We start from the raw sequence: 27835 nt of genomic DNA on the forward strand, positions 1-27835 counted from the left end.
GACCACGGGCTGATTTTGGGAGCAGGAACCAACACCCAGGTGATACATTCACCAAAACAGGCTGCAGCAACCTGGCCAGCACCACAGCCCAGGGCAGGGAAATGACTCTGATGAGCATCAGATTCCCACAGGGACAGAGCCCCTGGATACAGCCCCATCCCAGGGAACGAGCTGATGGCAGCTCCTGCTTCCCGATGGACATGCCCCCAGGGAAACCCCAGTGGTAACACACTTGGGGAGGTGCTTTAAGCACCTCGAGCTTCTCTTATCTCTGACACATTCCAGAGGTGCAATTGCACAAATGGCTGTGCAGATTTCCTTGGAGGGATCAGAAGCAGCACTACGGAAACTCCAGCTTAAACCGTCTCCAACTGTGAGGTTTTGGCAAGACAAATAATAAAAAAAAAAAAAGGCAAAAAAAAGGCGCCCAGAACATTGTTCCTTTGTCTCTAAAGTTTAGCTAAAATCCAGCTGATTTTATGATGAGAGCAGAACCCTCCTTTCCAAATCGCCCCCCAGCAAACCTCTGGATAACACTCACAGAAACTGTTTCTGAGCAGACACAGTGATGTCTCACTGCACATTCTCCCTTGAAATCTCCAAGCACAAGGTCCATGTTTTCTCCTTTCAATCTCCCCTTGACCAGCAGTTTAATCTGCAGGGAGGGAGTTCCCAGGATTTGAGATGTTCAGACTCCATATCTGGGGTAAGATTTAACAACCTAAACACCCATGAAGAGAAGAAGGACCACGAGTTCTCAGCTTATACAGCTGCCCATCATCAGGACAGCTTTTCATTTGGAATGTCCAGGTTGCCAGAAGGCCCAGGAGCGTTGGGTGGTGGGGAGCATCCTGCACTGCCTGGGTGAGGCTGAGCAGCAGCACCAACGCCAGCCTGGGACAAAGATGGGTCAGAGCAATGGAATCAAGGAATACCCTGAGCTGGAAGGGACCCCCAAGGATCATCCAGTCCAACCCCTGGCCCTGCACAGACACCCCAACAATCCTCCCCTGTCCCTCAGAGCGTTGTCCAAACCCTCCTGGAGCTCTGGCAGCCTTGGGGCCCTGGGGAGCCTGGTCAGTGCCCAACCACCCTCTGGGGGAAGAACCTTTCCCTGAGATCTCTGATCCCTGCACTTCCCCTCAGATCTGGGCTTGCCACCTAAGAAATCAACGTCTGATGAGCAACAAATTACCTTTGTTTGTATCCCACACACCACAACCTTCTTTTGTGCTTCCACGTGAGCACGAGGCTTCCACCCCACACCTGCCTCCGAGCTCAGGGAAGGACATTTTCCAGAGCACAAGAATTCCAGCCAACAGGTTCATGTAATAAAAGCTGTTTGGGGGAGGAAAAAAAAAAATCAGTAAGAATCCATATAAATCCATATACATCCATAGCATCCAGATGTCCAGCTCTGGATGAGACCCAGAGCACCAGGCAGGGATCAGCAGCAGAACCAGTGACATGAGAGAGGATCGTGCCAGCATTTCCTGGATATAATATATTGCAACACACCCCCACCCCGCCAATATTAAATCCAGAAGTCATTGTTCCTGGTTTAGACTTTCCTATCCCAACACAGAGAGCCCCAGCAGTGCAGCACAGGCAACCTCTGCAGAGAGTTTAAATTTCATTTGCCTCAGAAGTGGATTTAGAGGGGAAACTCACCTTAAGTCCTTCCCTTGGGCAACACAAGGCATGTAACACAAATTACAAGAAACAAAAAGGCAATTGAGGGGGTTTGCTGTGTTTCTTTTGTGCTTTAGTCAGTGTTTTGGGGCTGATCATTTCTACCTTTGAGGCTTCAGGTATTTTTTTCTCCCAGTCCCTGCTCAACCACCACATGACAGGTGGGATTCTTGGGGTGTCCTGTGCAGGGCCTTGATGATCCCAGTGGGTCCCGTCCAGCTCAGGAGATTCTGTGGTTCTATGGGGAAGATTCCAGTCAGGAATGAACACTCTGTATCCATGGAAAGCAGAATTACTGTGGAGCTACTTAGTTTTGAGAGGAGTGAGCAGGATGGGAGTCCAGGAGAAAACAGATCATCAGACAAGGCTGAGATGTGAATCCCATGTTCACAAAGCAAATATCACCAGTGAGCACCCCAAGTGGAAGAGAGAAGGAAGGCATCAGCCTTGGGAAGAACCTCCTCAAAGGAAGGTAATGAAGAATTCCCAAGTCCCTCCTTCAGCAAAGGCAGGATTGGTGGGTTCTGACACACAAGGAGGGTGTCAGGAGGCAGCAGGAGGTGGTTTATTCTGGTTCCATGAGACATTTTTCTTCTGGGATGACTCCACTTGATGGTTCTCATCTGTCCTGGCACAGCCCCAAGCCCCACACACGTGCTTGGCTCATGTGCAGGGTTTCTATTGCATCAGCTGGTCAACCCCTTAATCCTGATTTGTTCACATTTTACAGGGACAAACATTTCAGTATTTAATTGACAACAACTCCGGCCTGGGAAAAGGATTAGACACAGGCTGTGGTCAGGGCTGGGGAGGCCAGTTCCTCAAGGGACCCTGGTGACACTCAAACACTGCTCAAGTGATGGTGACACTGAAGGGGAAGAGCTGCTTAAACAGGAAAAAATGAGCCTTTATAGCAGCACTATTTCTGTCCTTCCCTAAGATAGCGAGCTGGAAAAAAAAAGAGCCTGAAAATATTTGGAGACGTGGTTCCCCATTCTCTTGCCCTACTCAGGGACAGCAAAGCTTCTCCTGTCCCAAATCACTGGTACAGTCAATGCAAGACCATCCAGATTCCTCAGGGACAGCCCTGGGGAGGACACACACTCACCTGACCCAAGAGGCAACACCACAAACAGGACACTTCTCCATCTGTCCCAAGGGAGAAACTCCAGAACGGAAAAACTTCCTCCTTCATTTAAGGTCCTCAGTGGGAAGGAGAAACAGTTGATGGCTTTATTGACTTATCTTGAGGCACCACTTCCACAGAAGTAAGAGGTGCTGGATTGCAACCACCACCACCACCACAGGCTTTCATATAAATGATAATTTTATTGTAAATAAAACGATACATTGGCCTGGCTTTGCACTGCAAGCCCCCGGTCGGAATATAGAGACTACTGGGTCAAGGTCTTCTGCACAATCCAGGTTAAAGCCATTTCTCCCTGCTCTGCACTGTTTATGGCAAGGATAAAATCCTCTCCTTCACCTCTGAACTGCCCCTGGCACAGCTGCCTTTGCCAGCTGGGCAGTTCAGAGCTGCCCAGTGAGATCTGCTCCTAAACAAGGCTGGGTTTAAACACCTGAAGCCCAAACACCATTAAAACACAGAGGACATATCTATTTTTTTTCCCTGAAAATTAAAGCCTGACTGACTCCCAGCTCCAAGGGCAGGTGCCAAGGTGGCAGATCAACCCTCTCCATCCAGCTCCAGGTGAGCCCCAGTCCCTGGGATCTCACTCAGCTCCCCTTTGCCCACCCAAACCTACGTTTACAACAGGAATGTTGGTTTTTATGGGGCAAGTTATCCCAGCTCCGAGCACTTGGAAATAACATGTGTCACCTGAGCAGGTACCAGTTTCCCTCCTGGGCAATTTGTGTTGGTAATTAATGGCAGCAGGAGCTGTTTGGAGCATCAAGTCCTTTGGAATATTACTCCAGAAATAAAGTAAACCCAAATTGCTGCAACCTACTGCCACTAGAATGGGCAAAGCTCAGATTTTCTGGAGAGCAAGCAAATAACCTGGAATGCACAGAATCGTCACACCAAGCCCAAAATGCCTCCAGTTTGTTTCCTAACAAACTCAGGGACAACCAAATCCCCCAAGTTCCTCTCTGATGGGAATCTCAGACATTTTTCTGCCCAGTTTCAACCGTTTCAGGATACTGGGACTCTGACAAATTCTTTGTCAAAGAGAATATCCTCCATTTCTGCAGCACCTTCCAAAAAGGATCCCAATACTCAATATTCCCTATATTCTCAATATTCCATCAAGGATCCTAATACTCAATATTCCCTCCCTGGAAGGAACAGCAGGAAACTCCACGTGACATCTGGACTGGACACAATAGCTTATTGTCAGCCTGGCACTCCTCCTCCACCCTCCCCTGAATGAGTTTATTCCCAGTTTTTCCCAATTCTGCCAGCATAAAGAGGCCAGATGTAATTCAATTTTGAGGCATAATTACATTCATGTCCACTTGAAACTCTTTTGCTGCCAGGGCTGTTAAGAGCCCACGGGATCAATATCAGCCCCAAGTTATTCACCGGAGCAGTGGACTCAGGAATCCAGATCTTCCTTTTCCAGAGGGCTGTGAGGAAACAAAGAAGCATTTTGGGCTTGGCTCTACTCGTTATAAACCATCAGCAAATTCTCTGCAAAACCAGCTGCTTTTTTTTCCTTTTTAAATTCATAAAGGCGTCAAATTTATTTCCCCTCCTCCTCCCGCCCCCTCCCCCCCGTTAACAGTCGATATATATAAAAATCATCAAATATGATCTTTTACGATATAAATAAAAAAAAAAAAGTATGAGGCATCACTGTTTACATGATGTAAAAAGAGCTAAAAAAGAGCGATATAAACTACATTCATAAAAGTGCATCTCCAAACAGACAGGTAATGCTTTGGCTTGTTCCTGTGCCGAACGGGCGGCGCTGGGCCGGGGGCTGCAACACACAAGTCCAAGCTGGCACCCCATGTTCTCTGTCACTGTACAGCTATTTAATTCCATTACTACAGGCTGGAATACAGGTGGATACACAGAGTAGGCACATCTCAGCATAGGGAAGGGCCAGGATTGAGCCCATCAGTCCCTGGGGCTCTTTGCTCTGCTCTAGAACAGCCTCCCGTGACGCGGATGAGGTAAAAGCCACAACGGGTCCTGAGGATTGAGTTGCTTTGAAACTTTAAAAAGTGACACCATTTCCTCATGCCCTGTTCTCTCCCAGAACACAGTGTGTGGGATAACAAGGAAAAATCACGGGAGAAGGTCTCAATTTGGTGAGGACAAGCCAAGGAGAGAGAGAAACCCCCGCAGACGTCACCGTGCTCCCCATGGCTGCAGGGTGAAGGGTGGTGAGTAAAGATCCCAATCTTTGGTATGTTTAGGTGCTGGCTGCAAGGCCTGAGAGTGATGCAGGGCCCCTCAGGAGTGCTGATCCCCCTAATCCTGTCACCCAGACTCCAGGGGTGATCTCACATTCCCCAGCAAAGTGCTGTGAAGGGCTCCCCAACCCGAGCAGCAGCGTCACGCCCTCGCTTCCCCTCAGTGCAACAGTGAAGTGCAGGCCAGGACTCAGGCCAAGGGCCTTGGCAACCTGGAGTCAGGTTGCAGGCTGGGAAAAGATCAATAGAAGTGCTCTCACTAGAAGTAAATAAGTTATGGACCCAGGGCTTTCAGGAAAGGTATCTCCTAAGTGCCTGCAAGCAGAACAGTGCATCCTTGTCGCAGTGCGGGGGGAAACCAGCTCTCACTGGTCGTACATCACTCTGGGTTTGGCACAGGAAAAACACCTCAGATTGTTAAATCCTTTCAGGACTTTTGGTTGGTTGGGGTTTTTAGGGTTCTTTTTTCCCTTTTTTTTTAAATTTAACACGGTATTTATCGTGTGTTCAAGGAGCTTGGTTTCATTAAAAGTTGTCTTATCCTGCCATCAGCATTCAGTTAAAAATTTAATTTTACTGCATTATGAAGCAATTTTCAAGTTTTTATGGGGGAGAAGAGTGGAGGTGTGTGGAGCCTTAATATGGTTTCCAATACAAGAGCAGAACACCTTTAGTGTTGCCTTATAGAGTAACATTTTAGCTAATTAACATTTGCTTTTCTTAGTTTCATTTCTCAGAGATAACTTATAATTACTCCATGAATCCTCAGCACTTAAAAACTGATGGTCTTCTATGAGTGAAACACAGATTACTAGTGCCTAAACCAACACAGAGGGTCTGAGGCCACCAGGAACTCAAGTTCTCAGACTTGTGGTACCTTTCAAAAGCAAAATCACTTGGATATGTTTTGCTGGCACCTGTGTGGGGATCTCCAGGTAATTTTAGATATTTGCTACCATTTTGAATGTTCTCTCTGGTTCCTTGTTTGACTTAAGTCCTAAAAAGCTTATTTAAATTGGGCATTTTATGGAAGTCTTAAATAACCACTTGCTTACCTATAAAACAAACCACACTGAAGGGCTGAGTTCGATTCCAACTTCCTGTGCCCAAGGAAAACGAGTGTCCAGATAATTTTACCCATGAAAAACTTGATTTTCCATAAGCCAGGTGCTCAAAGAAATGCTGAAGGAAATTCCTGGGCACCAGATGGGCTATCTTTGGTTTAAAGGATGGCAAAACGTTACCAGCCAAAAATGCAGCAGGATGCAGCAGGAAGTTGTTCTGCAGAACTCCCTCCCAGAGGGGTTTTGTTTGGACCCAGCAGCCCCAGAGAGGGAAGCAGGAGCACGGATTTGTTGGCTATGAGGACACAAAGTGACACTGCCTTAATGCTGGGGCAGATCAAACCTTGGAAATCAAGCTCTGGATTTTTCAACGTCAGTGGGAGAGTCCTTCCCTCAGGCCCTGGAGCGACTGCATTCTGCTGAAACTCTTCTGATTATCCTGACATTTGGCTAGAAAGACCTCCCTCACCCCCACCCCAAAATCCATGGGCTCATTATAAAATAACACTATTCACATACTTTTGAATCAATATTTTCTGAACACCTTCAGATGCTGAATACTTAAGAAGAAAAATATATCATACTATAGCGAGCGCATGCTCCATGACACATGGCTTTGGGCTGGATTCAGGGACTGGAGATGCTTCTGGAGCCCCTGGTGGAAACCAGGCACCCACACAGACAGAGCTGGTCTGGAGGCTGTTGCATGTTTCTGTTCTGAAGAGTGGAGCTCTCCCAGTTCCCACCTGGCTTCAGATTTCTTCACGTTCAACCAGTGGATCCAACTTGTTGGATTCCCATTCCCGGGCCTGCAGAAAATATGCAGCCAGCTGCAAGGGCACATCCAGGTATCTCAGGGCAAAAATCCAGCCGTTTGGCAGGATGAACATCAGTCCAGCAAACTAAGGAATCAGGCACGAGAGCAGACCCCAAGTTCCTTGGCATAACTTCCCCAAAGGACTAGGCCAGCTGAGTTGGCATTTTGAAGATGCAGCACCACAACGGGCAGTTGCAACGAGACCAGACGGGGCACGGAAAGCCCAGCAGGAGCTGCGAGCAAGGGAGGTAATTCAGTACTGGAGCTGTGCAAACTGGTGTCTGAGCAGCTCTTCAGCAGAGGGTCTGTGCCTGGCTTCCACAAAGATCTGCTTTAGGAAGTCCCGGCAATGTTCTGATATGTGGGAGGGGAGCTGGGGGTTGGTTGGCTGGGTGGCGATTTTGAAGATCGCGGCCATGGCTTCGTACTCTGCCCAGGGGGGCTTCTCTGTCAGCATTTCCACCACGGTGCAGCCCAGGCTCCTGGGAAAGCAGGCAGGAAAAACACAAGTGAGGATCGACTCAAGAAAGCACAGTGTTCAGGGAGAGCTTCCAAGCAGCCAACAGCAAGGTGCAGCTCTGGGAACGGCTCTAAAATGGGTTTGTGCTCAGCAAACCCCACGTGTGCTCCAGCTCAGAGCCAGAGCTGCCAGCACTGCTGCTTTCCCTGCTGCCAGGAGAGCAGGGAAGTGCTGAGCCAGGGGGGCTGGGCCCACTGTGGCTCTGGGAAGTGCCATCTGTCCTGCTCCCCTTCTCCTCTCAGGAAACATTTGTGTTAACAGGGGACAGGACGCACACGTGAGGTGTCCCTGAAGGCACCATCCGACCTCAGCTCTTCAGGTGCTGCTGCTACTGTTGTAACTCAAAGGCACTTACAGTCACAGGATGCCTTGGGTTGGAAGGGACCTTTGAGATCACCTTGTTCCAAGCCCTTGCCATGGGCAGGGACACCCTCCACTAGATCAGATTGCTCAGGTGCTTGACTTGCTGAGTTGCAAGGTAGAAAACAGACTTTTTAACCAAGGTCCAGTGAATCAGAGCTCACTGACCCCACAAAGCCATTTCAGCAAAATCCCTTCTCAGTCACAACCTTGGAATGCCCACGTGGGGAAAAAAACCAACCTAATAACACCTCCACAAGAAACCAAGCATCACTCAAAAAATAATTAAAGTCGTAACAGCTCCAAACTGGGAAGGCAGTAAGTTAAATCCCAGTGGGACAGACGCATCATTACCTTAAGGAAGAATTCCTTGTAAAGTTAATGGGGCTCTGCAGGGTTCTTCAAGGCAAGAACATGATTCTGGGGACATGGCTGAGCCACCTTTCTGAGGCAAACGTGACACCAATACCTTCCCAGGGAAGATGGTTCTGCAGCACTGCAGTGATTGGGTTTTATTCCAAAAGGATTAATTGCTTCCTCCAGGCCATAGATTAAGCAAAAGCAGTCAGTGAACTTTTAATATCCAGTCCTGTGTTTTTATCACATCTTTCCATTAAGAAGGCAAAACTGCCTCCTCTACCTTTAAACTAAACCCTCTTTTGAGGTGAAAACCAAGGAAAAGACATTTTCAGAGGCAGACTTGCATCAGCTGCCAAGACAAGGAAGGAAAGGAATTAAATTCAGTGAATATGCAAGAACTGATTTCTTGACAAGATCTAAAATCCAACGTGAAAATTTTACAGTTTTCCAGCCATTTCAGACTTACTAGAGGAGAGTACAGAAAATGCAAACCATGTGTGCTGAAGTGCTGGGGGTTTGCTCAAAAGCAAGCAGGGATGTGTTATTGTTTAGACTGATTTATACCATTTAAGCAGATCCGGTTTCTTTAAGATATTCAGCAAACAGCAGGAATGTTTTTCATGTCAAGTCACTCCAGCAATAACAAATAGCTCACATATTCTGCTATTTAGGAAAAAGAAAACTGGAGAGGGGCCTGCAGCAGTGGCTCAGAGCCAGGTGGATGGATCTGTTACGTTTCTGAGCCCCTCGGCCGTACACATCCACCCTGGGACCAACTGCTCTGGAAAATTCTGACCCCCCTGAATAATGGTTGGGATTGTAGGAACTGGAGCCCGGCCAACGGCAGCGACTCTTTGATGGGAATGGACCAATGTCAGCAGCAAGAGGAAATCCACAACTGCATCAGCCCAGGGGGAAGGGCACGTGCTCCAATCTCTCCCCAAGCATCCCAACTGGGGGAGTCTGCAGAGCTTAACTCTTTCCACATGAGACATTTCAGCTGCATTTCCACTCCCTGCTTGTTCAGGGAACAGGCCTTTCTTTACTGTGGAGGCACAAACAGACCTTTTGTTGCTGTTGTTCAGTTCAGTTTTATAATCTCACCTTTTTAAGGCCTCCAAACTCAACATTTTGGCACAGGACCATTTTGCTCTTCTGATAGAGGCTGTTTCTTGGCTGTGCCAATAACAGCATAGCCACAGTTTCCATTCATGCAGATCATCTCTGATCTGACCTGGATCTTTTGTGTTATTCCAGGTTTGGGCATCTTTTCTTTTAAGCTCAAATTCTATTCATTTCCAGTACGTTTTAAGCATAACTCATTTTATAACTAAATGAATGGGCTCTCCCTAAACAACCTTCAGTTGCTCTTCTAAGGGATATCACAGAATCTCCTACACTGGAAAAGACCCACAAGGATCATTAACCCAACTCCTGGCCCTGCACAAGACACCCCAAGAATCCCACCCACGAGCATAAGAAGGATGACAACGTTGCACCAGTCAGAGAGCAAAAAACCAGCTACCAGTTCAAGGGAGGAATGAGTGGAAACTGTCCCCGAAAAACTAAAACTGCTCCTAAAAAACTAAACGAGTAGCTGGGCGCTGACACTGCAAAGCACAGCCTGCAGCAGGTCATGCCTTGAGTTCAACCCAACGACTTCACTTTGCCTTCGACCTCTCATCCAGACAAAACGTGAGTTTGGATTTATGGATGGCAGGATGTATCTTGTCTGGCTCCAGACCGAGCGAGCTACGGGCAGAAAGTTAAAGGCTCACCAAACGTCCGCTTTCCTCCCGTAGCCTTCCCCGCTGATCACCTCGGGGCTCATCCAGTACGGAGTGCCCGTGACGGAGCGGATGCCGGTCCCAGACATACAGATTGTCTGCAGCCGTTTGCTGGCCCCAAAGTCCCCGAGCTTCACGTTCCCAGCAGAGTCACGGAGAATATTGGCTCCTGCACAAAAACAAAACCCGAGGACAGCTGTTTCCACGTGGTCCAGCTGTTGGATCCGCGGCTCCGGAGCCGATGGCCAACCCCAAACCCCCGTGCTCATGGTATGGCTCCTTCCCCATTAAGCCTCAGGTGACCTGCTAAACACCATTGCTTTGATTCAGGCTGCAGACAAGCCAATTGCTAATGGCTGTAAATGGGAAAAACTTCAGGGAAAAACACAAGGAAGTGAAGGGGGCAGGGAAATGAAAGCTGAGTCAGCACCAGCATTGTTACAGTGCCTGTAAACAGCTCAGCCAGCCTTGCAGGGCCCCCAGGCCACAGGCTGAGAGAACAGAGCTGTGGAGAGAAGGATTTTATTGGGATGCTGCTTTGGTGACTGCAAGCGTTGCTTTCTGGTCAGCTGGGTAACAGATGTAGCCAATTAAACCACTTTGAACTCCTACAATAAACAAGTCAATCTTCACTTTACTTGGTCAGAGGTCCTGAACATGAAGCACCAGGGAAAAAAAGAAAACTTTAGAGCTTAGCTTGTATGTGGACACAAACTGAGGCTTAGACACCAAAACCAATTCTTCCTCCAAAGGTACTCTGAGATCAAGAACCCCATGTTGGCATTATCTGGTGTGTGCCTACACAAAACCCCCCGGCTCTCAAACCAGCACTTGTGCTGGGAGAGTTTTATCACTTCACTTGCCCACTCAAAGAGCTGAGTCTAGAATGCCAAGTTTGTCCATTCATCCCTGAAGGAAAGGTTAACAGGTTGGCTCAGGTGGGTGCAAACCAGTGAATAACCCACCAGGTAGGAGATAATTTGGCAAAGAGCCCCAAGTGAGCAGCCCACAAAGTGTTATTCAAGGATCAGCAGCTCGTTTCTCTTTGCCAGCTTAAAGAGGGGATGCAATGAAGATTTATAGGCAGGAACAAGGGGTAGTTTTCCTGCAGCCACCAACCCTCTTTGTCCCTCTAGGGCACAGAAAAGTCTGTGTGGTGTCTGCCACATCTGCTGACAGTAATTCCTAAGGAGACTGGCTGGCTCTATGGGGTTATACTGGGAAGAGGAAGACTAAGAACTAATTAGAGGCTCTATGTGGAAGATTGGAAGTTTCTCACATAGAGGAGGCAGGAGAGCCACAAGGGCCTGAGGTCAGCAGGACTGCCAGGAGCAGGCATGGAGCCCTTATGGCAACTGGAATGTCAGTCACCTGAGAAACAGCACTGTGGCCAAGCTGGGAGGAAATCAGAGGGGAATCCACAGTGAAAATAATCAGTGAAAGTCAGGTGTCAACTCAGCTTGGCCTTGCCAGAGTGTGAGAGAAAGATGAGGAGTGTTCCTAAGAACTAGAGGCTTCCAGACTTCCTTACTATAACCAACTTCCTTCAGGTCCTGTAGAGAGAACACCCCAACTTCCCTTCCCCAGCCAAGAACATGACCTTCCCTAAGTCCTGCACGTGGATATAAGACCAAAACGGGATAACTGAGCAAAGCAACGCTCAGAAGCCCCAGCCAGGATACTGAGTTCTTAACACCTGGTCTCTTTACAGAGTTTCTTTGGCACGTGGTACATCTAAACCAGCAGCTGATCTCACCCTTTATGTCCCTGTGCACAATCATGTTGCTGTGAAGGTACGAGACTCCCTCGAGGATCTGCCGAGTGTATTTCCGGGTGACGTTTTCCGTGAGGGCCCCGTACGCCTTCAGCTGGTCCTTCACCGACCCCTGCCCCAACAGCAAACACAACACGTTGGCAAAGAAATGACAGACCACAGACCCTGCAGCCTCCACTCAATCCCCACGAGCCATGACTGTGTTATACACCCAACCAGCCCAGTAATGAATTCTGGCCTCTTCTAAAGCCTTCCCATGAGGCTCTGTGAGCATCTTGCCCTAAGGAGCCCTTTTGAAGAATGGCAAGGACAGGCTTCATGGCAAAAATAGCTTAAGGAGGTTTTGTCTGCTTCCTCCCTGCTGGTACAACTGGTTGTGAAGACAAGCAATAAAACAGTTCAGCAGACTGATCCAGGTCAAAACTCTCCCTTTTTGCAGGGTCAGTTTTAGCCTCATTTGCTGGATCATGACTGTAATTCAGTTGTTATGATTTACAAGCTGGTCCAAGTCCTCTAAAGTACTTTGGTAGGACAAATTTAGACTGAACAAAAGAACTGGCTTTAGTGACTAATAAAGAGAATGTATTTCAAGTACAAGACACTGAAGGAAAAAACCCAAAGAGGTTACTTGGACATAAATAAAATTAAAGTGGTAGCTTTATAACCCAGGATGAGAAGGGGCAGCCTTAAGAGGGTCTAAGGTGGATGACACAGTCAGGGGGATCACAGCAACTAATAAACCAACTACCAAACCCACAGATCTCCCTTTGTGATCCATAACTGTGCTGCTTGGGCCAGCTCTTACCCCTGGCATGTACTCCATGAAGATGGTCAAGGTCTTCTCTGCCCGATCCCGTAGGCAGCCGTAATACTGCACAATACGCTCGTGCTGGAGGTTCTTCAGCAGCTGAATTTCACACTCCAGGGCACTCACTTCCTATGGATGTTGAAGGAGAAAATAAGGCTGCAGCCCCAGGAAATAGTCCATCCTAATAAATTTGTCATGTCACTGGCAGGATGAAACTACTACTGCACTGAAAAGTCTAATCCATGGCTTTGGAAAAGGCAAACACTACCAGTGCCTCACATAAATCCTTGCTGTGTAATCAGCAGGCAAGTATTGGTGTGGGAGCTTTGATGGAAAGAAGGCAGTATCATATATGGATTTAGTACCAGAAAAACTTTGTTTCTTGTCTTGATTTTCTTCACTCACAACACAGGTATAACCTCTCTTCTCACACTGAGCTGAGGGCAGGGAGTGTTAATTATTAAACAGCTCTGACTACAGCTACAGAACTGCCAGGAATCCCCCTGTAGGAATCTCAGCTCTTTAGAGAGCAAAACCAGAGGTGCTGAGAGCTCCTAAACTTCTGCCACCCAGTCCTGCCCTGATTCACACTGATGATTTTACTGGAATCAACCTTACAAAAGGTCTCCTCTCTCATTTACTTCAAGGAACCTGCAGCTCTGTACATCAAATTGATTCTTTGCTTTGCTCTTGCCACAGACAACAGGGTATCAAAGCACAAAGGCAAAGAGGCTCTCCAGCAATTTCAGATGGAATCACAGATGTTTGTTGCCCAGGAAAAGTATCCAGTTCTTGCTGAATCCAGGGAATGAACAGGAGGTACATCAAATGTACTGAAGCAAGAGAATTTATGGAAACAATGGTTTCCCCCAAATTAGTCCCACTTAACTCTCTCCAGCCCTGCCACTGGAAGGTGTCAGGTTCAGCTCTCTCACTCTGGGAGAGGATGCAGCTCCTCAGAGCAAGGACCTGGATGCTGTAGGGACACATGGAACCACAGGAAGCTGCTTGATCAGGCCAAGTGATAATTTAAGGTTTGGGGTTTCAGTGCCTTCAAGATATTTTCCAGCCTATTCCTCTTTGGCTCAGAGTTACTGTCTGATTTACAGCAGAGACATGGTAAAACTGAGAACTTCCCAATTTAAGACTTATCTTGGCACCAGTATCCCATATAAAATCAGAATAATTAAATCTTCACGGATCAGTTATTCCAGCTCAAAGTGAACTTGTTCAATATTGGGATACTGGTACATTGTTAAAACACAAGCAGAGAACCCAACAGCCATTCCAGCTGCACCCTCTGTGCAGGGAGTTGTGTGCTATCCCTTAAGTTCAAGGTGACCCTTCCCATCTCCACTGTTTCTAATGTGTTGTCACATCCCTCTTCTTGATTAATTTACACACCACAGCTCAATTTGTTTTAAGGACAGAGAGAATTCAGAAGTGAAAACTGGTAATTAACACACTTGATACAGGGTGTACCATATAAACCCAGAAGTGGGTTTTGCAAGTGCAAGCAGCTTTTTTTGTTCAAAAAAGAAAAAAAAACTACTCTTTCTGGGTTTAGTTTCATTCACATCCATGTCTAACCAGGAACACAGGGCAGTCTAGTATTCCTCAAGTAACCTGGCAATAAACCAGAAAGCTGAGAAGGGAGAGCCAAAAATGAAGCCAGAAAATGGATTTTAGTTTCAGGCTGAAGTTAATAATACAAAAAAGTAATTTTTAAATGGCTCCTATTCTTCTCCACATGACTCGAAACCCTAGTAGGAACTAAATATAAGGTGCCAGCTTTTAAGGACAGACAGATAGAGGCATTTTGCAGGATCTGGCAGGATTTTAGAAGCTGGGATGAGGATTACCTTGCTGGTTTCAGGGCTCTCTGGATCAAACTGGACCTGTTTGGCTGCAAGTTCCCTGCCCGTGTCCACGTCGTAGCACAAGTACACGCGGCCGAAGGCGCCCTGGCCCAGCAGTTTCCCTCGTCGCCAGTTTATGGGAGCACTTGGAGCTAAAAGACAACAGTAATAATTCCTCATTTCACTACACTATTTAAAAGCCATGGTTGTCTTTTCAAGGACCCATCTCCATCACACTGGGATTGACCCAGGTGTTTTGCAGCTGAACAAACACGAGGCGCTCTCCCGGCGTAAGGGAGTCAGTGGCAGAGCTCTGACTGGAATCCAACCATCTCAGGACCTGCTGACTGGTGTCCCATTAAAATGAAACCACAAAACATCCTGCAGATATGTGCTGCAGAAAAGTTATTTGATGGGGTTGATGAAATTTCATTCTGCCAGCAGGTGGATTCCACAAACCCAGTACTTTAAGAGATGGTGTAGCACTTAAAGAGCATCTTCCAATCCCTGACCTGGAGTTATCACAGGCATCAGGTGAGGAAGAGCTGGATCAGCCTTGCTAAATCAATTCCACCCAGCTGGGAATGACTTAAACTGCTGGGACAACTTGAAGGACATTATTCTGAGGTCTTTGTCAAGGCAGCTCAAGGTTCCTTCTCCTGTGGGAAGGATTTCACTGCAAAGCTCTCTCTACAGCAGAAAAATTAAAGTCATAATTCCCTGCTAGACAGTGATAAAGTGGGGGCTGTAAGGTTAGCATAGTCTGTGCACCTTCTTTAGCTGCTCAACAACCAGATTCCAATAAAAATATACACCAGACCCAGCTAAAGCAGCCACCTCCAACACCCCAGCAGGAGGTTACATCCACAGGGAATTAGGAGTCCTCACATTCCACAGGCAGCAGTCTCCTGAGCCCAGTTTTCCAGACTGCTCTAAATCCCAAAGCATATCACTCAGAACCCCAGTGCTTCAGCTCCAACTTTGAAAGCAACACTATCAGTCTCCTGCAGTGCAATGCATCCAATTATGTTGTATCTAACAAGAAACTCTAAAAACAAAGACAGGAACCAGCCATCTGGACAGTGTGAAAATGTAGAAGAGCTGAGAGATTAGCTTTGCCATGTCTAATTTAATCAGATTTACTGCCAGTCAGTATTTCAGTGTTGCAAACTTACTCTTCATTTTGATCCCTAAATTACTGTATGGGATATCTGAAGTTCATCAGTAATGACTTATGTTCCATTTCTTTTTTTATAATAGCAAGTTGTCCAAAAAACCAACTCAGGGATTCTATTACAACAGAAGTAAATCTTCCTACTTAAGAGCAAGTGAAATATATACAGCTCTCAACTGGTAAAATAACTGTAACCCCTAAGCCTGACTACAAATGTTAATGTATCAAGAAAATAAACAAGCCTGTCTGACTGTTTTAAGAGCCCTGAAAAGATTCAATGAAGTTTTTTTTTTTTTTACTTCTTAGCTGAATTTCTGAGGCTTTCTAAAGGAAAAACCAGCTCACAGTGGAGAAAAAAAAAAGAGAGAGAAGAAAAAGAAGACGTCTCTTGTAGGTGAGACAAGCTGGCCCCAAAACACAGCCGGGTGACGATGTGGTTCTAATGGCTTGTTAAAACCAAGTTATATGTTGGGTCTGGAGCTCCCAGCTGGGGTCAGGGAGTGAATCATAGAATCATAGAATAGATTGGGTTGGAAAAGACCTCCAAGATCATCAAGTCCAACCCCTGATCCAACTCCAATTACTATATCATGGCACTAAGGGCCACATCCAATCTCTTTTTAAAAACCCCCAGGGATGGTGAATCCACCACCTCTCTGGGTAGGCCGTTCCAATGCCTGATAACCCTCTCTGTAAAGAATTTCTTCCTATCATCTAACCTAAACCTCCCCTGGCAGAGCTTGAGCCCATGTCACCTTGTCCTATTGTTGGTTGCCTGGGAGAAGAGACCAACCCCCGCCTGGCTATAACCTCCCTTCAGGTAGTTGAAGAGAGTGATGAGGTCGCCTCTAAGCCTTCTCTTCTCCAGACTAAACAACCCCAGCTCCCTCAGCCTCTCCTCATAGGACTTGTGCTCAAGTCCCTTCACCAGCCTCGTTGCTCTTCTCTGGACCCGCTCCAGCCCCTCAATTTTTTCAATTCCTGAAGAAAGTGCTCACATTTGGTGGGGATGTTCCTCTCCTGCACGCCCAGGGCGTTCTCGCTGTCGGCGCTGCGCAGGCGGCCCCGCGGGTCCAGGTACTGCAGGGCCAGGCCCAGGTTCTCCCCGTTGGTGCTCAGGGAACGGCTGGAAGGGACCAAGGTGAAAAGATTCCCTTGGTGACGCCGTATCCTGGGAAACGTCCTCCGGCCTGGGGGGGGAACGGGAAACATTTTAAATCGGTGCTTGCAAGTGGAAGGTGATGGAGAAGAAGGGAGAGGAAAACCATGTTCTGCTCTGTTCCCACGGAGCAGAAGCTGCTGCCAAACAGACGAGATGCAAAAATATAACAGTTCAGGGCTGGTGCTGCCTGAGCTCAGTACAGCTCTGGATCACTCCCAGAGCAGAAGGCAGAGAAGACTTTGTAATGCCCTCAAGTGCTGTGGTGCAAGATCTAAACTTGCCTCCCAAACCAAAAATCTGGTTTACAGGCTACCACACAAGCTCTGAGGCTGGTTAACGACGACTCCCAGAATGACTTTCTAGATAACGTGCCTGGACTTGGAAATAAAAACCATAAACAGATTATGGTGACTTGCACCTCATGAAATTTTGAGAGGTTAATTTGCATAAGGCCATGTGAGGAGCAGAGATGTAAGTCTTTAAGTCCCTGCTACATTTAAAAGACCCAGAAACAAGTCTGCATTGTGAATTAGCAAAGCATAATGAATCCCTGAGGTAGGAACCTGCTATATATGGCCAAGGCTAATAACTCTGTCCACTGCCCAAGCCCAGCAGTCCCTGATCAGCCTGGATATTCCCAGAAAGCACAAAGTAAACAAAGAATTACAAAGTAAACCAAGAATTACAAACAACCATAGAGTGTTTCCATGAAAACGAGGCATCACGCACAGTACCACCAACTCCAGCACTCACTGCAAGGCCCAGGGCACTTCCAGGCTCTTCAGCTGGGAATTACACTCATTCCTAGAGGTTGCCATTGCTTTTCCAGCCTGGAATGGAAGGTCCTAGAACAACTCACCATCGTTGTAGTCCTTGTGCTGCATGGAGACGTTGTAGCGCCGAGGGTACGTCCCACCTTTCCCTGCTTTGTCGTAGATCTGATTCTCCCGGTCTGGAGGGAGATGCAAAGACAGGAATGAGGTCTCCTTCAAAAAGTGTAACTTATAATGACAAAACTTCCCTGTAGCAGCAGGGTTTTAGGAAGAGGTAACAAATAACTTCATAGCTTTTCAGTCAACACATCCCCAGTTGTTCTATTTATACAAAGCCAGCAACCTTTGCAGCAGTGACATACCTGAGAACTCCTGTCTATTATCAGGGAAGCTTTGTGCCCTTGACATCCGTGACTTCCGAAAAGAAGGACTAGCAAAGAAAGAAGGCAAGAATAAGTTTTGCTGCCCACCAGAGCAAAACCTACACGGGCTTTAAAAATACCAGTGAATACATTTTGCAGATTGGAAATGGTGACTCTCAAATCCACGTCCCTGCAATGATTTTATGCTCCATCCATCTGCAAAGCTAAAGCCAGGCTAAGCCCCAGCTAACCAGACTGTTTCCCAGTGTGGGCTGTCAGCTTTTCTGTTCACTTTGAGCCATTTATTCAGTGTTTCTCCAGCCTGTGGTATAAGATTCAGTGGCTCCTTCAGACATGGGAAGTGGAAGGCTAAAACCAAGGCTGAGAGGAAGAGCAGAACAGAGCAGCACTTGCAGCACACTGTTTACAGGGCAGCAGAGATTTACCATGAGGGACAAGAGTTCCTCTCATGAAAACTTGGGTGCACTTTCCTCTCTCCAGCAGCACAAGAGCCTGAACACCAACACTGCTTCCAACCCCTGTGTCTCTCCCCAGTAAGCAGCACTCCTCCAGCAAGCCTAAGGAAGGCCCCTTGCTTGGCACAAGGTCTTTCACACCTCAAGAGATTACACAAACTCAACCTGTGCCAAAGCCATGCTACTGGCACTTGTTTTGTTAACCAGTGTAAATGGCATGGCCTCACAGAGCTTTCAGACTCCCAAACGAGACTCCTTCCCCACTGCACAAACAACAGCTTTCCCAGATGATGCCACTCCAGCAACAAATAACCAGGAAAGCTTTTTATTGCTTCCCCTTCTTCACTTAAGGCAGCAAAAGGGGAGAGGAGGACAGGTAACAAATCAGCAATGTCCCCTCAACAAATGAATCCATGCACACACCCAGTTAACTGCAAGTGTTTCCTTGTGACTCCATAAACTGGAGGAAGTGAATGGCTTCAAATCCAAACCTCAAGTGCCTGACATAAAAGCACACACTACCTACAGGAATCAGCTTGGAGGAATCCTAAAAACGTGCTGAAGCCCAGTATTACAGGTGCTGGGAAGCCACAGTTGCTATTCAAGTTAATAGAATCTCTGGCTGCCCATCAGCACCTCAAGCAACACCAACAGCAAAAAAAAAGGGAAGAAAAAGACCCAGAGCATCAACCTATGACAAACTCTTCTTCAAAGAAAGAGCCTCCCTATTTACCTCTGGAATTAATTTTGTATCTTGCAGGACATAGCAATCTAGTGCAATGATCTATTTCTGTAACCTTAGAATAGTTTGGGGTATTTTTTTGTCATTTTATTTTTTAAGTGAACAAGTAAAGCCTTGTCTAGAAGAGGTTTAAATCCCCTGCAGCCAGATGTTCTCAGAGCATTGGCTCCACACAGACTGCTCACTTTAGAACTCTGTATTTAAAACCTAAAGCCACTGAAGCACCAGTTTTGTTGGTCTATGGTTTTGCCAGAAAATAAAACAGCCTTAAGACACAGTTAATTCTCTTTAAGAAATATATTGGGATATAGGTAGGAAATAAGTTCTTCTTTCTCTCCAAGAAAATTTATGAGATGGAAAACAGACTTTTGCCTGAGTACCACTGGCATTTCAATCTGAGCACACACATTCCTACCAGTTTGTACATTTGTACCTGTCTGCTGACCTGTCCAAGGACTGGCAGCTTCCTGACACCGAGTTTTCAGCACTGCTTAGAGGGTCCAGCATCTGCAACACAGAAGAAATCACAAGACAACATCAGTGCAGTCCAGTGCTCAGCAGAGGCTCTGAGCAAGAGGATCAGAGCCCACTACTGCTTGTCTGGAGCAAGTCCAGCTGAGGAAGGGAGTCTAAGCCTTTTTTAAATGCACATTTTTCCCTTATCTCCCACAGAAATTGAGTTCATATCAAATCTGAGACACTGCTTTAGGTGTTGGAAGGGCTCTGCTGTGGAAAATGGAAGTTTCAGTCAGCCTTGTGCTGCATTTTGATCCCAACTGCCTCCAGGAACAGTCTCTGCTGGTGCTGCTGCATTGCTGCCTCCACCTGCAAGTTGCCCTTTGGCCTCACTTCCTACTTTTTTGAATGGAGAGCAGAGTTTCAAAAGCAAGAGGGTCACCCAAACCTGGCACTAGGAAACCAGAGCACACATGTGTGACAGTCCCAAAACTGCTCAGTCAGTGGAGAGGCAATCCCAGCACACACAGCAACTGCTTCTGGCAACCCAAAGGCTTTGAACTTACACAGCTGCAACTGGAAGCAGTTTAAATGCACAAAGCAGCACTTTTAGAATCCCAGAACGGTTTGGGTTGGAAAGGACCTCTGAGATCACCCACTTCCACCCCCTGCCATGGGCAGGGACACCTTCCACTAGATCAGGTTGCTCAGAGCTCCATCCAACCTGGATTTGAACACTTCCAGGGATGGGGTAGCCACAACCTTCTGGGCAATTTGTTCCAGCGTCCTCACGGTGCTCATGCAACCACAGCTGAGAGTGAAAAGGAGGGCCCAGACCCCAGCAGAGTTCCTGAACAAGCTGGAGGTGCTTTTCCCCGCCCTCCTGCTCATACTCACACACTGTTCATTGGTCTCTGGGATGAATTCCCCCTCGCTGTTGATGCTGGTGTAGGATCCCTGGCGGGCGATGCGCTGCTGCCTCTCCGGAACGTACCCCGGAGGGGGGGAACTCCTCCCTGTGTTCTGGGAGCCTGGGCCAGGGAAAAGGACATTTCTTAGATTTATGCTGCTGGAATGAGACTGCACGTGCATGGACACAAAATCTAAGTATCTCCTCTAACACCAGGCCTCCACCTCCATGCCCACAGCAGCTCTGGAGTGATCCTGACAGCCTGGACAGACATGGAACCAGGAGGGGTCATGTCAAAAACCAAACTGTTTGATGAGCACCTGCAGTGACATTTTAGACACCACATGGTTACTGGTGAAGCTTCTAACACAGCTTCTGCTCTTCCCAACCTCTCCTGCTCGACTTTCTGAGCATAATTTCAGTACCTCAGGGAAGGCAGAGGATTCCAGGAATCCCTGGCTTTTGAGCATGAACCTCATTGCCAACCTCCACTAAACAAAGCACTTGTCAGGGCAACCCATCTTCTGTCTTTATTCTAAGTTTGCATCAGTTAGTACAATTTATCCTGAGTGACAGTACATTCCTGCTAGTCAGCATCAGCTGAGCAAGTTACAGTGACTCTGAGCAATTCCAGTGTCACATGGGAGCACTGTCACCTTTGGAAATAACCCCAACATTTCTGGTTTGCTGCGTGAAAAATCAAACTGTGTGGTCAGTTTGGGCAAAACCACATGGAGGTCAACTCTGCAGTTCCTGTTAATTGGATAACTGGATGGACAGAGAGTGTGTTTAGGGGCCAAAGGATGAGAAAAATAGTTTAATCATCTATTAATGGCACTACCTAAAGTGTTTCTGTTGTGCTACCTACCGAGAGAAACTTTAGCCCTAGGATTTATTTTTCCTTGCAGATCTCAAAGAAGATGAAACTTTAGACACAGGAAGAAACAAACCCCCTTTTTGCAGTGACTTATCCACCTGCAGCTCCCACTGTGAGCTCCTGGAACTGCTGTGGTCCAGTCAATCTACTTGAGGTCACCCATGAAGTCAGGAAGAGCAGCTGAGGATCAGCTCTCAAGCTGTGCTTTTTACAACACTGTCTTTAATTAACTGTGTGTACTCAGGTGCTGTGAAAGATGGGTAAAGATCAGCAAATATTCTCCCAAGGAAAATATTTTCTACTGAAGTTGTTGTAATAAAGAGTGAAGGCAAACGCTGGCAGAAGAGGACTGGAAAGCAGAGCACACACTTTTCAGAGGGCTGAAAAGCAGAGAACACACCTTTGAAAGGGATGAAAAGCAGAGAACACACCTCTGAAAGGGATGAAAAGTAGAGAACACACCTCTGAAAGGGATGAAAAGCAGAGAACACACCTCTGAAAGGGATGAAAAGCAGAGTACACACCTTTGAGAGGGCTGAAAAGCAGAAAACACACATTTGAAAGGGTTGAAAAGCAGAGAACACAATTTTGAGAGGGCTGAAAAGCAGAGAACACCTTTGAGACGGCTGAAAAGCACCTCTGAGAGGGATAAAAAGCAGAGAACACCTTTGAGAGGACTGCACAAAGAAAAACAATGCTGGCATGACTTAGGAGTCCATGGAGGGTGAACCACGTGAAAAAAAGGGATTAACAGAATCATGGAACCATTAAGGTTGGAGAAGACCTCCGAGACCACCCGAGATCACCGAGTCCCCAACGTGCTGCTCAGAGCTGCCAGCCCATTTCCCCAGCAGCTCCAGGGGGCTCCTGTGAGGTTCAGAGCCCAGTGGTGTGGAGACAAACCCGGGAGCTGCCGTGGGGCTGCCCCGAGGCCCGGGAGCACTTTCACTCCTTCCGCCACAACCCAGGGCTGGCCCGGAGCGAGCCCAGGCCCTGCTGGCACCGGCCCAGCCGCTGTTGTGGAAAGGCCCCCAGCCCTGGGCAGGAAAAGGAAGTCGGCACTAAATCCATGTATATCAAAGGAAGTGAGTGGAAAAAACACAAGTGCTGCCAGAATGCTTAGCAACTTTTTTTTTTTTTTCCCCCCTCCTCTTTTAAATAAAAGTTATCTTTACTTCCAAACCTCTGAACTGGTGACAGCAGGCTCGAGGCCCGTCCACTCTGGAGGACAGGAACTACATGGATCTCTGCAAAAAGCTTGTGTTGAGCACTGCTTTGGACTTTCATTGCATCATGTGGTGAGATTAGGAGAGTTTCTATGCCTGAAACACCGGGAAACAGAGCCCATTCCTTTTCCAAATCAAAGACGGGGAAAGAGAAGTAAGAAGAAATCGATGCAAGACTGAGCTGTTGCCAAATTCCCAGCAGACCTCTGACAGAACTGGAACTCTTCATAAGGAACAGTCTGGTACTTTGACATGTTCAGAAAACAAAACTAATGGTTTCTTGAGTGATGAATGACAGAGAGCATCCACAAGCTGGGATGAGAGGAGAGAGTCTGTACAACCGGGACACAGAAGGGGCCCCTTGTTACTACACAGTTTACCCATGACAGACACTCACTGGAGTCTGTTGGCTTTGGCACCATTATCTGGATACCTCAGAACGCCAGTAAAGGAGAAATATATATATATTAATTGGTTTTGGCACTGAAATTGCCTGTGAAAAAAGAAATGTGGTGTTCAGACGTGCATGGACATCACTGCCTTCTTCACAGGACCAAGGAATGTTGCTCTTTTTTATGCACATTCACTTCAAACTAGGAAGGATGGGAAAACTCTTTTTGTCCTCGTTTCAGTCACGTACTTCACAAGCTTTCAGCACTTCTTTGTTTGTTTGCTGCTTCAGAGAAGCAAACTGTACAAAAGGGGATGAGCAGACTCCTGACAGGACACAGGCAGGTTTGTTAGACAAGTTGCACACTGAGAACTACTGGTCTAGTTCTCAAGTCCTTCCCTCTGAGCTCACTCTCCCAGTCACCTCTGGTCACAACAGAGGGGATCTGACTCTGGTTTAAACCCCCCCAACATGGAGACTGTTCTAGTTTAATCATATTTATTACTTTACACTTACATTGCATTGCAAATACTGATCAAAAATCCTGTAATAATTATGGCTAAAGTTTACAGAGTTAACAAAACTGAAGCAGTCCTTTACCATGGAGAAGAACTAGCCAATAAAACAAGTCTGCCATTCCCAGCTCCTGATACTCCCATCGTGACTTGCATCACCTGTCCTCTGATGCATTAGATATGACAAGCCCCAAAATAGCTGTTGGAACAAACAGAATCATCCTCTGCTTCTCTTTCCAGCAAAATTTACCTTTTCTCACTTGTAAAGCAGCAGCAACTTACACAGAACACCATCTTCATGCTCTCTCACCTTCCTCCTGCTCCTTCACTGCTCACTGGCCTCCATACCAAGGAGTGAAATCCTAAATCACAGACTTTTCTTTTTTTGGACCCATGTATCTTTGAAGCTGTTTCAGATGTTTTAGTTTTTGATATAAAAAGTTAACAGTTTTGAGCATCCTTCAAGCACAGGTTTGAATAGTGCTGCACAGTTATAAAGAGGGTTTTAACACAGAAATTGGGAAGAATCAGACAAATCTACCAGAGACAGAAGTAAAAATTACAGGAGTCTTACATGGACCTTTCCACTAAACAGCAGTTCACTCAGCTAAGAGAAACCCAAGGGAAATGAGACAAAGATACATAATACTCTGACTTTTCTTACTATCTTTTGTGTACCTCTGCTGTTCACCTTGTGCCCTACCCATCTGGTAATTCCAGGAGTGAAAGGTTAGGGAACTCAGTATGTAGGACACTGGTTGGACATGCAGGAGTAATTCCTTGATTCCAAGTAAAATGCTTGATTACAGGAGTCAGGAGAGATTCCAAAGCCCGACATAAAAAACCCTCATATCAAGGTTTCATGAACTGAAATTGCCAACGTAAATAAAAACCTTCATGGACTCACATCAGCTTTCCAAATTTCTAACCACAATGGATCTGGCTTTAGGACACCCCCTTTAGCAGCTCCTCAGCTGTTCAACAACTTAGCAAGGAACTGAAACATTCTACTGTAAACATATGAAGAGCTTTTGAAAATGAACTGCCCTGTCCTAGAATAACCTTTCGATTTCTCCCAGCTCTCATAAATGCCATGCCATAAACATTAGTGCCCAAATGACACATTTCACCAAACAAAACCATGCACAAGTGGCAAAAATACTCACTGACAGACAGATGCCTACTTCTGGGTTCTGGCTGCTGGTAGGGTGTGCTCACATCCCCCACAGACTGGGAAGTTTTAATCCTGACTTGTTTGGGCAGTCCAGAATGAGGTGAAGAACTGGTCTGTTGGGTAAAATGAAAAGAATAAAATAAAATGAGACTGAGGAGCTCAAGCAGCCTGGCCACAGTCCCAAAAATATCATTATGTTTAGCAGAAAGAAAGAAGCTGAGCAACAGTTCTAGAGCCTGAAATCTTATTGACTGCAGAAAACACAAAGGCAGCCAAAGAGCAAGGTTTATAATGCTGGTGTAACAGAGGAGTCCAACAACTAGAGCAAGGCACTGTCCAGCCTCAAGGGCAGGATTTGGAAGTCTCAGTGTCTGCCTGCCATTAACAGGTACCTGTGGGACACACAGAGGGCTCATATCACCCCCAGACACCAGAAGAACCTACAACTTCCATCAGCCACCTTTGCCAGCAGAGAGAAATTCTGAATCTTGCACTCTTTCAGAAGCAACCTGACTCCCCACAACCTTCACAATTCAGACCATCTAAGTGACAATAAATTCAGGAGACTTGAGAAAACCAAGAGTTTGGAGACACCAAGATGAATTTATTCATCTTTCCATGAAATTCCATAGATATTATCTAATTAATGATCATTTTTCCACAGTTCCTTCATCTCATTCAAAGTAGGAAGAGGAATGAGACACATCAAACCTCCCCCAGCCAAGGAGATCCTGTGTCAAAGCAGGGGCTCAATACCTGGAGACACTTTCAATTTTAATCTTGACCCAACACACCTAGTTTTAGAAAAGGATATAATATTCCCTTCCTCTTGTGTTCCAGAATTCATCTTCCCTTATTTAATTGAGATGAACAGAACCAAAGACACCCCGAGGAAATTAATTCTGGCCTGTGAAAATTATTTGAACATGACTTGGTCAAACAAGGTGTGAGGTCATACAATCCAAAATTAAAGTACTGAATAGCTGCTCATTTAATAAGGACATCCACTTGCATGGAGCAAGGATTTAAATCACATAAACTCCACCATGAATAGGTTCATGGGAGCTGAATAAAGGGTGCAGAGGTCACCCCACTGATGTGGACAGTTTGGCTTTAGGTGTTAAATTTTTCCAGTTTTCCCCATTACATTCCAAACAGAAGGAAAGGACTGACAACAGGAGTGAGCTGCTTGATGAAAAAAATCACAAATGAGCCACAGAAAGAGGCACAAGAAAATTAATCTGCACACTGCTGACAAACAGCACAGCTCTTGGTACCAGTGACACAGCTACTGCTGCAAAGTTAATTTGCTTTCTGGACAGATTTGTGCCAAAGTCACAGTGTTACCTTTCCATCCCCAGAAAAAGAAAAGAGCACAACCAAAACAAAATCTGCATCCTGTACTTCAGGAAAAATAATGCTTCCCGCTCCCTCAGTGGGATGAGATCATGCAGCCAAGAAACCTCCTCCAGCCTTGTGGGCTCTATCCCACGTAGGGTTCTCCTGTCAGGCAACTCTGAGCTGCAGAGGAAGTCAGAGGAGAGGGGGGGGAAACAGTGGCACTTACTGAAAGCTTTGCTTTTTGTTTCTGCTTTGAGCAAAAGAGGAAAAAACAGCTAATAAAAGGACAACACCACAGGAGTGGCTGCTGGCTGGTGTAGGATGGGATTTACTAAGTGGGTTATGCAAAGGTAGGTGGTATCATTTAACAGCTGGTTTGCAGCCTCAGAGCACTGACAGAGGGCTGGAAAAGAGGATTGTGTGACTGTGTTATACCAAAAGCTGAGGCCACCTTTTACAGGCTGTTTCCTGACACCACAGAACGAAGTCTGACTCCACCAGGTCAGATCAAAGGCCTTCTTGCCAAGTATTGTCTTCAGAACAGGCAGCAATAAATGCTCAGGGAAAGGGCACAGGACAAGGAACAGCATCATCCCCTCCTACACCTTCCCAGCTTTTGGCACCCAGTCCTTTGGGAAAGGGCTGTTAACACTCCTGAAGGTCTCTGTATTTCCATTAACATGGATTATCAAATTAAAAAAATAGTGGGAAGTGTATTTAAGTCCTCCTGACAGTTCCAAGAATTATAGGTGTGATTATTTCAAGTCAGAGCTCCCTGCAGAACTTGAATAGGGATGAACATCTGAGATCGACAAGCTGTTCCCAACAGAGCAGCTTTTTGTGTCACACTCTTCAGAGAATTTGGTAATTTGCAAATCAAATATCTAAGCTATCAAGGTTTTTTGGCTTGAAAAGCTGCATGACCTTAATTCTGAAAAAGAAAAAAATGAGATATTGGATGAGGGAACCGTTTTCCAGTCCCAGATCAGGAACAAGGAAAACTTCAGACTCTTTTTGCACTCCTCATCTTGCAGATAAATTCACTGTCCAAAATGGGCATCTTTGGGAGCTTGGTTTAAAGATTTACTTCTCATGATATAATCTTTTCTGCTGAAAAAAGCAAACTACATTGACACTCACTGCCACAGCCACCTTTGGTACAGGAGAGTGAACCAAGACAATCAAACTCATCTTGGGTGTGAATACATCATTATTAGCTAAAGGCAATTTAGTTTCCATAGAGTAAGGCTGGATTTAAGGCATTAGGCTTAATGAAAAATCCCTGGGAGCTGCCCCAGGCTTCTCACCTAGGGAAGAAGTGTTAAAGGCTTGTCTTCAAGGACAACCTGTGCTTTGACAGGCAAAATAATTACACACACTTTCAACACTGTGTTCTTAATCAAAGGTGAAAGATTTCTCTGCAAACCAAACTCTTTCAGTGTTTTCTGACTACAGGTACTTGCTCTAAAATGGCTTTCATGTAACAGCTTAAAAAGCTGCAATGTTTTCAGTCCCTGAACAGCTGCTGAAGTCAGGAAGGAGAAAACCAACAAAAAGATACCTATAATAGCTGAGCCAAAGCAAAGAGGATAAGCACATGCATTTGTGTCTGTGAAGAGTGATTTTGCTAATCCCTGTTACTGCCATTGTGTTTCAGAGAGTTAAGGGTAAAAAACCTTCATTTTGCTGCAGTCACAGAGGTTGGTACCTACATGGTTTCTGTCCTGGGACAGCAATAATATTCTAAGGCTTTTCACATTAGAGCTTCGGTCTAAGAGATCTACAGCTTTATCCAGGTCGTCTTGGTTTTTCAGAGGGATAGAGAGCTGCA

The 27835-nt window shown here is 46.3% G+C and overlaps 1 protein-coding gene across 2 annotated transcripts in view; it reads right to left on the bottom strand.

Moving 5' to 3' along the window:
* Positions 1-3001: 3001 nt before the first annotated feature.
* Positions 3002-27835, bottom strand: part of MAP3K3 (mitogen-activated protein kinase kinase kinase 3) — a 41282-nt gene continuing 16448 nt past the window's right edge. The window contains exons 6-17 of one of the 2 annotated variants that reach the window (XM_051768672.1): positions 27717-27830; positions 24656-24776; positions 20468-20601; positions 19548-19621; positions 17897-17964; positions 17621-17713; positions 16598-16789; positions 14429-14577; positions 12564-12695; positions 11741-11870; positions 9976-10153; positions 3002-7439 (exon numbers count right to left, since the gene is read on the bottom strand). In XM_051768672.1, coding sequence (XP_051624632.1) covers positions 7211-7439; positions 9976-10153; positions 11741-11870; positions 12564-12695; positions 14429-14577; positions 16598-16789; positions 17621-17713; positions 17897-17964; positions 19548-19621; positions 20468-20601; positions 24656-24776; positions 27717-27830 — 1614 coding nt within the window. In that variant the 3' untranslated portion in view covers positions 3002-7210. The remainder of the gene's footprint in view (positions 7440-9975; positions 10154-11740; positions 11871-12563; positions 12696-14428; positions 14578-16597; positions 16790-17620; positions 17714-17896; positions 17965-19547; positions 19622-20467; positions 20602-24655; positions 24777-27716; positions 27831-27835) is intronic. The other variant, XM_051768673.1, reaches the window with a different exon arrangement.

Source organism: Manacus candei, unplaced genomic scaffold (assembly GCF_025592945.1).
Source record: "Manacus candei isolate 608988 ecotype Guabito, Panama unplaced genomic scaffold, ASM2559294v1 h1tg000096l, whole genome shotgun sequence".
NCBI classification, from domain to species: domain Eukaryota; kingdom Metazoa; phylum Chordata; class Aves; order Passeriformes; family Pipridae; genus Manacus; species Manacus candei.